The following is a 13,407-nucleotide window of genomic DNA, read 5'->3' as shown; positions in this document are numbered from 1 at the left end:
ACAACATGTATTATCTAATTATTACAAACTTCAGCACTGGGGCATGCAGATACATTTTGGTCTTGTAGAGGGCAGCAAACTCTTTGGTGCATCTTCTCTACCGCAAATATTTTAAAAAGACGAAGAAGAAAGGTCGCCTTCCTATGAGTCCTTCGGGAAGTGTAGTTCTATCCTCGTAGCTATCACCTTTACTTCCATTGTACAGAGGCATCGGCTGCCCTACAGTTCCCAACATGTCCTCTGACCTGAACTAGTGGCAAGTTACCGACTAACAACTGAATTTATCTTTTACTGAACGGTGTTATTTCTCCCGAGAAAAGCAGAAGAACTACATTTAAAAGAGTAAGTCTCCGATTAGCTTTGTCACTATGCAGTTAGCTGGTGTGACTGTTGAGATGGAGGTCAAACTTCATGTTATCGTGTTGTGTTGCAACGATCTAGCTTTTAAAGAGTTAACGTTAGCTTTGTGCCGAGCGGTGTTTTCTTAACGTGCTTCAGGTAGCAGCGAGTTTGTGTTGAAACGAGTTAAGCAATATTTGTCAGCTTTCTCTGGATATCAGCAGTATGAATAGTCCTTTATCTCACAGTATTTGGGAGTTTTGCGGCATAGGTGGGTCATATGAATGTATTTCAGGAGTGAGGAAACATTTCAATGAGGTAGTGTTACTGCAACATCATCTTCTTCACCGACATAATTGGACTTGACAGGAAATTAAATTCAATCAGGTAACACGTTAGTATCATACATAGTATAGTTTGAATTAAAGCTAAACTAAGTAAACAGGGTGTTTTTTTGGCTCTTTATTCTTTGTTTTGTTTGGCTTGCCTTTTAAATATATGGTATACCTTATTTACAGCCGATATTATTTTACTTATGTGTAATATCAGTTACAATTGAAAAACACAAATACGAATACTATTTTTCTAAAGTAGCCTTAACATCTAAAATTGCAAAGATAATCTGGTTCTAACTTTTGATATGTGGATTGATTAGATTTTCACTGTTTTTTCATTATTACTAAATTATTTATTATTAATATTTAATATTTATTATATAATTATTACTGAATTTGAGAAATGCCATGGGCCAAAATTGATACACTGACACCAAGTATTGTTTTTTTCACATGTATTATTATTATTATAAATAAACTTTTGTTGGCCTACTAGAAAAAAAAAATCTTATGCTTCTTTTGCTTGTCACTGTATTTTCAGACATGTTTTACATTTATTGAGGAATTGATTATTAATAACAATATCATCTTAATTAGTATACTATATACATAATGCATACATTTGTATTTGACAGCGATGATATTTACATTTGAAAAAACCTTATTAAAGAGTGAAAATGTATTATTTACAGGCAGAGTGGATACTAGTTTTGGGGGATTGCTAGTTAATTCAGGCACTAAAACAACTTATTCTGTTCACAGCTCAGCCATGAGGAAACTTTGGTCCAAAGCTGGTGTGTTTGGTTCGGTGTCGGTGGTTTTTGGTTCAATGTTGTGGTCCCAGAAGAAGACTGAACCAGACCACTTTGCTTCCAGTTGCACCCCAGCTGAAACAAATACCAACTCTCCCTATGAGCTAAAATTAGTCCAAGTCGTGTTCCGGCACGGTGCTCGGACCCCACTTAAGTCAATACCTGACGTGATGGAGGTAAAACTCTTGTTATCAACTCATTTAGTATTTGTTTTTCTAAGTGTGACATAATATCTGCATGTAATAACATTTCTTTGTCCGGGCATGTTTGTTTCGTTAAAGGCCCAGTGGGTGCCCACGCTCTTGGAGCCTCCAGCACACACCAACATCAACTATAAAGTGACAGACCTACATGGTGGCCCCAGGCCCCCGGCTCCTGTAGAGGACAGCTATCGAAAAAAACACGCTGACCGTGAGTAGGTGTGTTTTGTGGTGTTGAATGCGGTTAGACGAGAAGGAAGCTGAAAGAATAAAGTTATGTGCAGTAACTTGTGCTGTTGGTTCCTGGTAAAAGGCTTTGCAGGGAAGAGATAAAAGCCAAACACGTGAATTTTCAAGGCAGATGTTCAGACATGCTTCTTTGTACTTTTATGCCACAACATTTCAGAGGGAAATATTGATTTAATAATATATTGATAATATTGTTATTATTATTATTATTATTATTTTATAAACTTTTGGGTTTTTTTTTTCATATTTTTATAATTTAGATTTTTTTTATTTATTTTTTTTACTTAGAATGCATTAAAAGTAATTTGAAGCTTTTGTGTTTTTGTTTGTTTTTTAAGATTTTTGAGGGATTTTTAAAAATTCTTTTTAATAATTTAATTTGTTGGGGGGGTCTTGTTTATTATACATTTTTGTGGCAGGGGCTTTTGTTTTATATGTTAAATGTTACACGATGGTGTGTAAAAAGGGTTGTGACGGTGATTTACTTCTTATAGACTCTCCATATTTGGACGTTCTTGCCCTTCATACATGTGAAACACCTTGTGGATTCAGGAGCTTTTCTCCCTCTAGTGGCCACTAGGATTCAATACAAAGCCTTACAGATGACATTCATTCATTCATTCAACTCCTCTCTGTAATGCTGCTGAACTGTCAGAGCTTCTCAGTGAAATAAGTTTGCCCCCCTCTGTGTCCATAGAAATGATAGTTTCCTGTGCTGACTTAGCTGCTTTGCTAAAGAGGTTTACTGCACTGGATTTAGCTCAGAAAACTAAATCCCACAACATGGACTCCTGCCATCCTTGTACCACATTGACTCTGGATTCCTGCGTGCCATGGCAGGTGTGTGTCTGTTTAGGCCACATCTGTGAGTAAAACCTCATCCTGTTTGTCGCACTTGGCAGGGTGGCACGTTCCCTGGTCAGCTGACCACAGTGGGCATGCAGCAGCTGTATGAGCTGGGCAGGAGGCTGAGGAGGAGATACACTGAGGAGAGTCCTTTCCTCAGCTCCACCTTTAGCCCCGCTGAGGTCTAGTAAGTGGTGCAACTTTTATGTCCACTACAGCGCTGATCCATTGTGTTTATGAGCGCAGTACAAAGGGTATCAGCCTAAATGCTTTACTATTTTGAAGTTGGCTGCCTTCCATGACCTGTGTTTTTTTTTTTTTTGTTCATTTTTAGTGTTCGCTCCACTAACATTGTGAGGACCATTGAATCTGCCAAGTGCCTGGTAGCAGGGCTCTTCCAACAAAAACAAAAAGGTAGGGGAGAAATCTGTACATACATGATGCTTTGTATTCTATTCTGGATTAGCTTTAGGCGATATGACCTAAAATTTGTATCACAGTATTTTTAAAGATTATGGATATGATGGTATTTTTTTCCCCTCTTTATATTGATTTAGTCTGTAATATCCCACTGTCACACGTGATTGAATTAGACTTTTGATTTAAACATTTTTTTCGGCATTTAAATTCCCATTGTTAGACTATCAACTGTCGATTCATAAGGATCAACAGGTCATTGCTTTTAGGCCCTCACAACTGTCATTTCATTTTTAAATTCTCATTTAAAAAGGTCGACTGCGTGACGTTCTAATCTTTTTTTTGTGATTTTCTGTCCTATTTGAAGAAGTTGTGCCTATATTAACAACGGATGCAGAATCTGAAATCCTGTATCCTAACTACCATGGATGCAAGCTGCTTAAATTCCTCGGCAGGTACGCACAGTATATTTTCATACCAGGCCTCAAACATCCTATGCGCTTGCTACCCAGAAAAAGGGAATCTAGAATAATGTGTTGTGCAAAATTATTAGCAGAGTTGAGATGCCTCTGACAGCTTGTCATGGTGTGTCTGTGTTTCGCGGCTGACACTGTGTGCGTTCTGTGCAGCCACCGCTGGGCAGAGTCGTCCACTCTGCCAGACATTGCAGCAGACCTGCAGAGCATCCAGAACGCACTGGGCATCGCTGCTCACCAGCATGTCGACTTCATCCTCATTAGGGACGACATGGTTGCCAGAGAGGTGACACCGCTGCATCACGATTCATATGACTTTTATTAGGTCTCACCACAAGCTATCAGAATACATACGATTATTATAAAAACTTGGCCTGGCTGGAGGCGCCAACCCAGCAAGCTGCTTGTTATGCGTGATGAAACTCCACAACAGAGTTCATCAAAATTTTAACAAGTAAAATATCAGATTCAGCATGATTTGAGTTATTAAGCCAAAATTATACTGCCTAAGTAAGTTGCCTGAAGTAGACACCATTTTTGAAAATAATAAAGGAGGGAAACATGGGTACAAAAAATCTCATAATAACATGACAGCCCAGGAAAAAAATGTGAGCAAACCTTCAGTCATGTTAGAAGTTTCCTTTATGAGGTTTGTGTTTCTCAGCAGCGTTGCTGATACTGATTGTGTCAAGTCTCCGCACATTAACAGACACATGGCCTGCCCTGCCCGTCAGTGTTGGACGCCTGGAGGAATACGGTGGAACAGAGAGCTGTGGACATGATCTGCCATGTGTATGAACCCGACAAGAGGTTAGATTTCACAACTCAGCAAATGGGGGGCTTTGAAATTTCAGATTTTTGATTTAGACAATAGTACAATGTAACTAAGTAGATTTACTAAACTATTGTACTTCAGTATAAATTTGAGGTACATTTTAGAGGGAAATTTTGTACTTTTTACTTCACTACATTTATCTGAACGCTTTAGTTACTTTAGAAATTAATATTTTCACATAAAAACATACCAAGACATTAAAGTTATTTTTTAAATATTTTTTCTTTTTCTCTTTTTTTTTGATAATTTAAAAATTCGGGGGTATTTTTTCTATTTTATGTAATAGAAAAAATTGGGTTGGTGTTTTTTTTAATTTTTAAATAATTTTAAAGGTTTTTGGGGGCGTTTTGTTTTTTCAAAATCTTACAATAGTTTTGAGGTTCGGGGTGGGTTTTTTTCCTTTTTTTTTTAAATATTGTTTTTTAGTTTTCAGGTGTTTATTTTTTTTAACAATTTCGAGAATTTTGAGTTTTGGATGTTTTTTTCTAACGTTCTAATGTCTAATGTTTTTTCTAAGTTTTTTTGGTTGCTTTATAAACTTTTTGGATCATTGTAAGGCTTTTTATGTGTTTTGTTTATTTCCTTTTTTAAAAAAAATCAATATTTTGGAGTGTTTTGTTTGTTTTTTTTAAGATTTAAGGAATTTAACTTGTAACAGTATATTCACAGGGCATATTAGTACTTTGACTTAAGTAAAGGACCTTAATACTTAGTCTACCACTGGATTTCAATCACTTGTTGTGTTTCAACAGGCCAACTTTAATTCTTGTGCTCTGTTTTTTTGCAGGGAGAACTTGCAGCTGTGCGTGGGGCCCCTCCTGCACATGTTATTAACCAACATTGATGAGAAACTAGAGGGCACCTCATCAGAGCCCAACAGGTTAGACACCTCTGGATGGACACACCCATTTTTCGCACAAACTTGATTGTGTTTGTTTTTAAAATGTTTCGCCTCTCTCAAACAGGAAGCTGTTTTTGTACTCTGCACATGACACCACTTTGATTCCCTGTCTGATGGCTCTGGGGGTTTTTGACATGAGATGGCCACCGTATGCCGCAGACATCACTCTGGAGCTGCACCAACAACGGCAGACCAACAAGTCCTTTGTGAAAGTGTCATACGTCGGCCAGGTAGGGGGTGAAAATGTGTTTATTTGATAAGCTGTGGCCTTTTTCCCTTCTGTGCGTTTACTCTAAGTTGCTTGTCTTTCTATAGGATCTACTTATACCAGGTTGTAGTGGAGTCTACTGCCCTCTGGAGGAGTTCAAACAGGTCCTCTCTGCATACTCACTGAGCACTGAACTCTACAACTCTCTTTGCAACAGCACAGAGGGCCTGACCACACCCTGAACACTCAACTAACCGTCACATCTCAACACAGTGCTACTCATGACATTACACTCTCATCATGTTTTTTTACGTCCACTGTTATCACTCCATCCAGCCAGCATCACCAGGTGAAACTTTCCTTGGTGTAAAAATCCTGGATCACAGCCTGTTTTGGAGATCTTTCTGTTAGATTTTTAATTTTAATCAGGGTTCCCACAGTCAAGAAAAACCAGGAAAAGCCATGGAATTTCACAATCACATTTTCCAGGCTTGGAAAAGTCATTGAACTAGTAAAAATTATTTTTGAAATTTTTTGAAAGGCATGTTTTCATTAAAAATCGCCCAAATGACACCATTGATCACAGCCAGAAAACGAAGAATTTCTGACTGTCCTTAAACACATAATGTGGTACTCTAAAATTATGTTTGAACAGAGGTTGTATATGATATGTTTAAATTACACCGGGCAAAAAATACATAAATAAATATTTTAGGTCCTTAAAAAGTCATGTAAAGTTTTGAAGTTTTGTACATGAAAATTATTGGGAACCCTGATGAATAATAAATCCTGATCTCCATCTAACCATGGCAGTAAAATGTTTTATTATGGTGGATTAATTTCATGGTTATGGCATAATGACAAGTGTAAGTGCAGAATAATATAGTAATAAAGTGTTAAAGTGATATCAGATGCTTTAGTGCAAAGGTGTCTGTTTGCATGCACTCAATCTTTTTCTTATTGTCAACAAATCCCAAAAGACTAATACCAAAAATGTTTGCTCCATCTCCCAGTGCTGTCATAAATCTTTTAAAGCAGATGACAAATGCATAATTTCATTTTTTTTTAAAGGTAATTAAAGCTTAAACAGATGGACCCTGGTTTTAAACAGGAGTAAATTGTGCACTTGTTAAGGGGACTACTTTCAGCTGCAGATTGATAGAAATTAGGTATTCTCAGGCATAATCACTAAAATGGCATCTAGTTTCCACATAGAGATGCCCGGCAGAGAATCCAATTTACATTCCATGTGAAAAAATAAACAGGTAAGTGTTGAGTTGCGTTATTTACCATGTTTAAATGCTGATTATAGCAGGACAATTTTTACAGTCCAGTCTGAAAATGCCACTGATGATAATCCAAAAATAGTTTAAGTAACAACAGATAAACTTAAAACAAACAAAAGCAGTTGAAAAACTGTGTGCTGGTGTTTTCCTGAGCTGATTAACTGACTGATGACACATGGGACAGTCAAGGGAGAGTCAAGGCTTCAAAATAAGAGCACTTACAAAAGTAAAGCAAAAAAAATCTCACTTCTCACCTAACCAAAAACATACATTGAGACATAAATAAAAACTGATTGGGCTCAGTTATTAAATATTAAAATACAAACAAAAATGGCTCCCATTATGACTGTTTCAGGACCATGGATGTATAAAAAGAATTGGATACAGGGTTGAAGGCAGGGCCCTGTTCATTTCTATTGGAAGTTGCTCAGGGGCTTGATCAGGACAGTGTATGTCTGATTGACTTAAAATAAGCTACAGTGCCCTTGTTTTGTTTTTGAAATAAAGGAACATATTGCTGTACATGTTAGTAGTGCGGTTAGATTTTAAGACAATACTGAAATACGTGGCACAGAGGGTTAAACTATATTGGGTTGTTAGTAGGAGAAATTGTTGGTTTTTCTCTTTTTGGGGATTTGTTGAAATAAAAAATACAGAATATTACTAGACTTTTCTTCAAAGTTCAAATCATTGCCGCAATTTACTATTACACAAAAATGTGAACATTTCAAAGGTTGACCAATGTGGGATCATCAATGCCTGTATCTGATTGCTGATGCATTTATTCTGCCAATTTGGTTGTGTTCACAATCAAATCTTTCATATTCCGTATTTTCATTCCTCAGGGGAACACTAAGCAGTTCATGTACTGTATCTAATTTGGGGAATGTACATTAGTGTGTAGGGGAATGTCTTCAAAACCATGTAGAATCTGCAAAAATGAAATAATTCTCATACCGTTTGTTAAGAATTAAACATTAGGTTGCCTTCTCGTGGGGGTTTGTTGGTACCATCAGACTGAAGAATAATGTATGCATGAATACATGGCCATTATACAGACCTGTGTTACAATAACACGCATTGTACCTCATCATTAGCGGGAGTTTCCCGTGCCCTGCTGCTTAAAATTAAAAGGTTGGGATTAGTGAGTCATAAATAAAGATTTTGATCACTCTTAAGTCTCTTTTTTTTTGTTGTTCATGTCATGAGGGGCAGGAGAATAAAACTTCAAAACACAGGTTAGTAAAGCGCAACTACACTGTAAAATCTGACAAGTTAAATAATCTTGGAAACCATTTTTCTTATAAAAGTAAAATAACTATGACTTTAAATCTTAGTTTATGTTTAGTTTATATCTAATTGTTGAGTTTACTTAAAATGTATCTGCATTTACTTAATTTTGTGAAGTTATTGCAACATAAAAATGACAAGTGGAATGGGGCACCTGTTAGCTCACCTGGCGCCCCATGTAGAGCGGCTGTGTCCTCGCCGCAGCAGCTGTGGGTTTCACTCTGACCTGCGGCTCTCGCTGCATGTCATCCCCTCTCTCTCCCCCTTCCCACTTGTGCTGTCCTATAAATAATAAAGGCAAAATCCAGAAAAACAACCTTTTAAAAAAGACAAGTGGTGTAATCTTGTTCTTTATAAGTGTTAGCAACTTCAGTAAACCAAGTTAGTCTGACTTGACCATTACAAAGAGGATTTAGCCAATGATTAATTTAGGAGATCTGCGAGATCTGTTTTATAAACATGTTTAAAAAATACAAATATGATTACAGATACATAGTGCAATAGACTTGGTTTACTGAAGTTGCTAAAACTTAGAAAGATTGGTTTAAAGTTGCAGCAAGAAAATTAAATGAAAACTACATTTAATGTAAACTTAGCAATTAGATATAAAGTTTAAGACACAGTCGTATTTTCTTACATTTTTCAAGGCAACTTGTCAGATTTTACAGTGTAGTTTAATAGAGTTGAAATGCATCAACATGCTTGCATCTATTTTGGAAGTGTGGTGTCCTCTGAAAGTAAGTTGCACTAAGTACCTCCTGATAAAATGTCAACTTGGCGATGCTGCTTCTTGGTATGACTTGCTCTCTTTGTTTCAGCTCAATGTTGGTGAGCTGGTTTGACGTGTAGAATAACAAAGACACCACCTGGTCCACATAACTGACTAGATGTGAAAAGCCACGTGGACCCATACATGCACGCCCACACACACCCACACTCCATAGACAACATGTATATACCAAAACAATATCTTTTATTTGTAGTCCATCACCACAGCCCTGGTAGGCTATTCTGCACCAAAGCCAATGGAGAAACACATGACAAGCTTATACAATAGAGAAAAGAGAGGAAGTCAACTGGATGGTAAGCAGTACGTGTTTACATTTCTGCGTGTCTCACTCTGGACACCACACCTGCCTCACTAAATTTTTTTACCAGATCTACCTAGCTCTAGTTCTATAATACCTGGCATACCTGCTGTGGCATTCAGCCACTCCTGTCCCATTCTGCTGACCATTGGGGGGAATTATTGCTGTGGGAATGATTATTACCCAGAGTCAACAAGAGAGTCAAAACAAAACAGGAACACAACAGGAACAAGAAGTACACACATAGCACATCTGGGTATTAGCAGTTATTATTCACGCTGGCGAAAAGTTGAGTCCTGAAAGTTTTGGAGCACCAAGTCAAATGTCATCGACAACTTGAAATGGACTGGGGATTATCATTGTGCTGCAAAGCTGCCAGGATCCTCACACTTCAATGTGTTGCTCTCAATGGTAAAAATAGAGAAAGAAGACGCTTTCTGCAGACGGTCCATGTTTGTGCTTTTTTAATAATACTATTATCTTAATGAGGTCATAGTTTGGTTTGTTATACACTGGAGTTACAAAGGAAATTAAAATAGACTAAAATTCGAATAGCCCACCAATGGTAAACAGTACAGTATTTTTAGGGGGCGTTCCTCCCCCAATGAAAGTTGGGTAAGAGGAGTTGAGAGGTCACTGATAGAATGCCTATACATACAGACACATACATACATACCACACAAACATACAGTCTGTCAAGCACGCACACGCACTCTCACACGTATATACTGTACAGAAACAGTCAAAACAATGGAGCGAGAGACAAGATGGAGTTCCACTAAAGTCTTCACAAAGCACAAATTCTTCTTATTCCTTTCTCTTGTTCCATACCACTTTCATGACAAATTTTTGTTTTTTTTAAATTTGAAAAAAGTAGACATATACTGTAGCATCTCCACGCTGACTTTGAGTTAGGTTGATTCCTCTTTGATGTTGAAAGTCCTCTTTATAGTCAGATAATCAAAAAACACAAGAACAGTTTTTGCGAAATTGATGCACAACAATCCCATACATTCTGAAGTTCATGAGTCAAAATTAAATGTTCTTGTGGCAAAAGTACTCCCATCTGGGCCTGTCCTAGTCTCCACTGGAATAGTTCCCACAGGACATTTTTAGGTGACTGGTTAGCTCCGTTCTGTTCGTCTCTGGGTACATCCTCTCTCTCAAATTATACTTCCTTTACTTGAGTCCATCAGAGTTTTCTGAACACTCTCCACATAACATCACCGTTACTCCATCCTTGTGAATTGTCCAAGAACATTCTACATACAAGGTTTCTGTTGGATTAGAACATTCCGGGGCCCGGACTGAACCCCATGTCCATGTCACGTGGCCTCATCTGACCCCCCATCATCATTGTCTGCTGTGGGGGGCCGCCCATTCCCTGCAGTGACATCATCATATTAGGTGAGCCGCCAGGGCCTGGGTGGGCCATTTGTCTCCCCTGCATCATCCCTCCCGGACCCCCCGGGGACATCATCCGGTGCTGGGGGCCCATCATGCCTTGGCCCATGAATCCTGGTGGCCGCATCGAGTTGTGGCCAGGGTTGCCCATTGGCATGTCTTGGGGGCCCATTCCCCCACCGGGCCCCCCTGGCATCCCCCCCATCCCCTGCATGGACATCCCCATCCTCGGTGGACCATCGCCCATCATGCCCTGCATGGGGAAGCCAGAGGGGTGTGGTGGTTTACCCCCAGGGTTGTCTCCCCCTCCTCGAGGGAAGTAAGACAGAGTCTGACTGGGCTTCTCTGACGGGATTATCCTGGACAGATCAAACTCAGGAATGCCAGACGCTCCCGGTCGCATCACCTCATGAAGGTCTGCGTCACTGAATCCACCTTGCATGTTGTTGAACTCTGGCCCTCCAGGGGTATTGGGCTTGCACATACCCCCATCACCCCCTCCCCCGTGAGGCATGTTCCCCATCCGTCCTCCCATAGGTCCTCCTTCTCCCTGGAAGCCCATGGGATGGCCAGGGAAACCTTGGGGACCAGGACCATTGTGCGGGGAGAAAGGGCCTTGCTGGGAAGGGGACTGGGTGAGGGGGTACGGCTGGCTTCGGTGAGGGTAACCCATGCGTCCCTGGGGCATCATTTGAGGGTTCCCCATACCAGGGTCCTGGGGATTTGGTGGTATCATCATGCCATGTGGCATCATGCCTGGGCCCATGTTGGGGGCATTGGGAGAGGGCATCTGTGGGGGCATGCCATGGGAGAGGGGCTGGGATCCCATTGGATTCATACCCAGAGGGCTGAGGGCAGACATGGGTCCAGCGTTTCCAGGTCCCATCATACGAGGATTGCCTTGATGATTCATTGCCATGCCTGTTTACGCAAGACAAAAAGGAGTGATTATAGGGTTGGGCTGATGTGAAACTTTTCAAACCAGTTGTATATCAAGCACAGGACCCGACTGGTTTACCGACTTTTACCAGATGTCCCTCTTGTCTCAGCAGTCAATCCTCAGTGGAACATACTGGCACTGTGTCCTGACAGAAGGCAAGTGTCTAACCATTACGTAGCATCACATAACACCGGAGCTCTTTGTCGACACTGAATCCATTAAATATGCACCTCTGTTGCTTCATGTAAACAAACCATGGAGCTATCAGCTGTGCACTCAAGATCAGAGATATAAATACTTAAAAGATGTTACAAAATGTATCTTTCTATATTTAACGTAACTTTTTAAATAAAAAAACACGTTTTATGTTGTGATACTAATTGGAAACTATATAAAAGCTAGCTAACAGCAAGTAACGTTAGCCATGCTTGTTTTTTAGTGATGGTTATTTACTTTGGCAGAAACGTTCACCTTCCCGGTGATCTCCCTTCAGCAAGCTGTCACCGTTTAGGTTTTTGTGGTGAAAAAAGTAGGTTTCGTACAAATAATTCCTCATTTTACTTCGTGAATCAGCCAGTCTTCATCCACTGCCTTCAGAGCGAGCATCGGCTATACATAGAAAGACAGCGTCCTACGACAGTTCAGCTTACAACAGCGCCTGCATCCAGTAAGGACACCCCTATGGTCAGCATCAAATCCAAGAAGCTGTCATTTTGGTGCATTGTTTGGTCTTTTTAATAGAATAACTCTGTCATCTCTTTTCATCACCCCAAAAGTAAACAAACATGCAGCTCTCCCCCCTCGGCTGAAGTTTGATCGGCCGCCCCCGCTCTGAAATAAATGACATGCAAGGTGTGACACCAGTTGCTCCACTACTAAGCTACAAACATGATATTATATTTATCACACTGTGATATTCCTTATTACTACTGCAATTTGAGTTCAATTTAACACTGTGACTTAGGCAACCGGTTTGCATACATTACAGCAGTTTAAGCTTGTGGACTAGCAAAACTGAAAATCGACCCAACTCTAGTTACATATTCAGTACACACACTTGTGAGGCAGATCAAAGGAGGATCAGTAGAAATATGGCGCAATGTGGGTGGAATCGAAAGTACAAATTAAACAACAAACAAAAGATATTTCAGATGGCTTACCGTTATTGTTCACTGATGGCAGGTTAGGAGAGCGAGCCGGGGGCGAGTCGTCATCAGAGCTGGCAACAGTCTTTATGGCATCATGGTAGAGCGGGGTGGAGCTGGGCATTGCAAACTTGGACATGCGTGACATCATGATGGAGAGAGGATTCTGGGATAGAGTTGGCTCAGGGGGTATGGTGTATGGACTGCCAGACGGGACGTTGCCTGGGAGGGACATGGAGCCAGATGGAGCCCCTGATGAAGGAGGAGCTGAAGGAGGGCCGTTACCACCTAGAGGATGGCGTGACGAGAAAGAGAGGACACGACAAAGAGATGATGAATCTTAGCATTTGAGACTTTTGATTCTCTGACACTGTTTTTAACTCTGAAGATATGTATCAACACTGTGTGTGCTTTGGCTCAGTGAGATCTAAATGCTGTGGCCACAAGAGGGAGCCACTGGACCATCACCCACCCAACCCCACCCCTCATACAGATGTGTTCACTTGAATGAGACATGTATTTGATAAATAGCCTCTAGATCTATTTTATTTGCATTTTTCAGTTTAGTTCTAATTTCATGAGGGGGGACAAGTCAGATTTTTTACAAATGATATTAACAATCACTAAGATCAGTGA

The 13,407-nt window shown here is 39.9% G+C and overlaps 2 protein-coding genes across 4 annotated transcripts in view; one reads left to right on the top strand and one right to left on the bottom strand.

The window, feature by feature from the left end:
* The first annotated feature begins 212 nt into the window (after nt 1-212).
* Nucleotides 213-6,069, top strand: acp6 (acid phosphatase 6, lysophosphatidic). The gene is given in 12 exon segments (XM_042495266.1): nt 213-342; nt 1,437-1,662; nt 1,768-1,881; nt 1,883-1,897; nt 2,838-2,968; nt 3,116-3,195; nt 3,566-3,653; nt 3,828-3,960; nt 4,384-4,484; nt 5,297-5,389; nt 5,475-5,640; nt 5,726-6,069. Coding segments are annotated over 11 exon segments (1,275 nt in total). The 5' UTR covers nt 213-342; nt 1,437-1,443; the 3' UTR covers nt 5,861-6,069.
* Nucleotides 6,070-9,148: 3,079 nt separating this feature from the next.
* Nucleotides 9,149-13,407, bottom strand: part of bcl9 (BCL9 transcription coactivator) — a 39,548-nt gene continuing 35,289 nt past the window's right edge. For all 3 annotated transcript variants that reach the window (XM_042494346.1, XM_042494348.1, XM_042494347.1), the window contains exons 9-10: nt 12,787-13,059; nt 9,149-11,607 (exon numbers count right to left, since the gene is read on the bottom strand). In XM_042494346.1, coding sequence (XP_042350280.1) covers nt 10,568-11,607; nt 12,787-13,059 — 1,313 coding nt within the window. In that variant the 3' untranslated portion in view covers nt 9,149-10,567. The remainder of the gene's footprint in view (nt 11,608-12,786; nt 13,060-13,407) is intronic.

This window comes from Plectropomus leopardus, chromosome 10 (assembly GCF_008729295.1).
Source record: "Plectropomus leopardus isolate mb chromosome 10, YSFRI_Pleo_2.0, whole genome shotgun sequence".
NCBI classification, from domain to species: Eukaryota; Metazoa; Chordata; class Actinopteri; order Perciformes; family Serranidae; genus Plectropomus; species Plectropomus leopardus.
The sequence above is the reverse complement of the archived record's forward strand: the minus strand, read 5'-3'. Positions and strand labels throughout refer to the sequence as shown.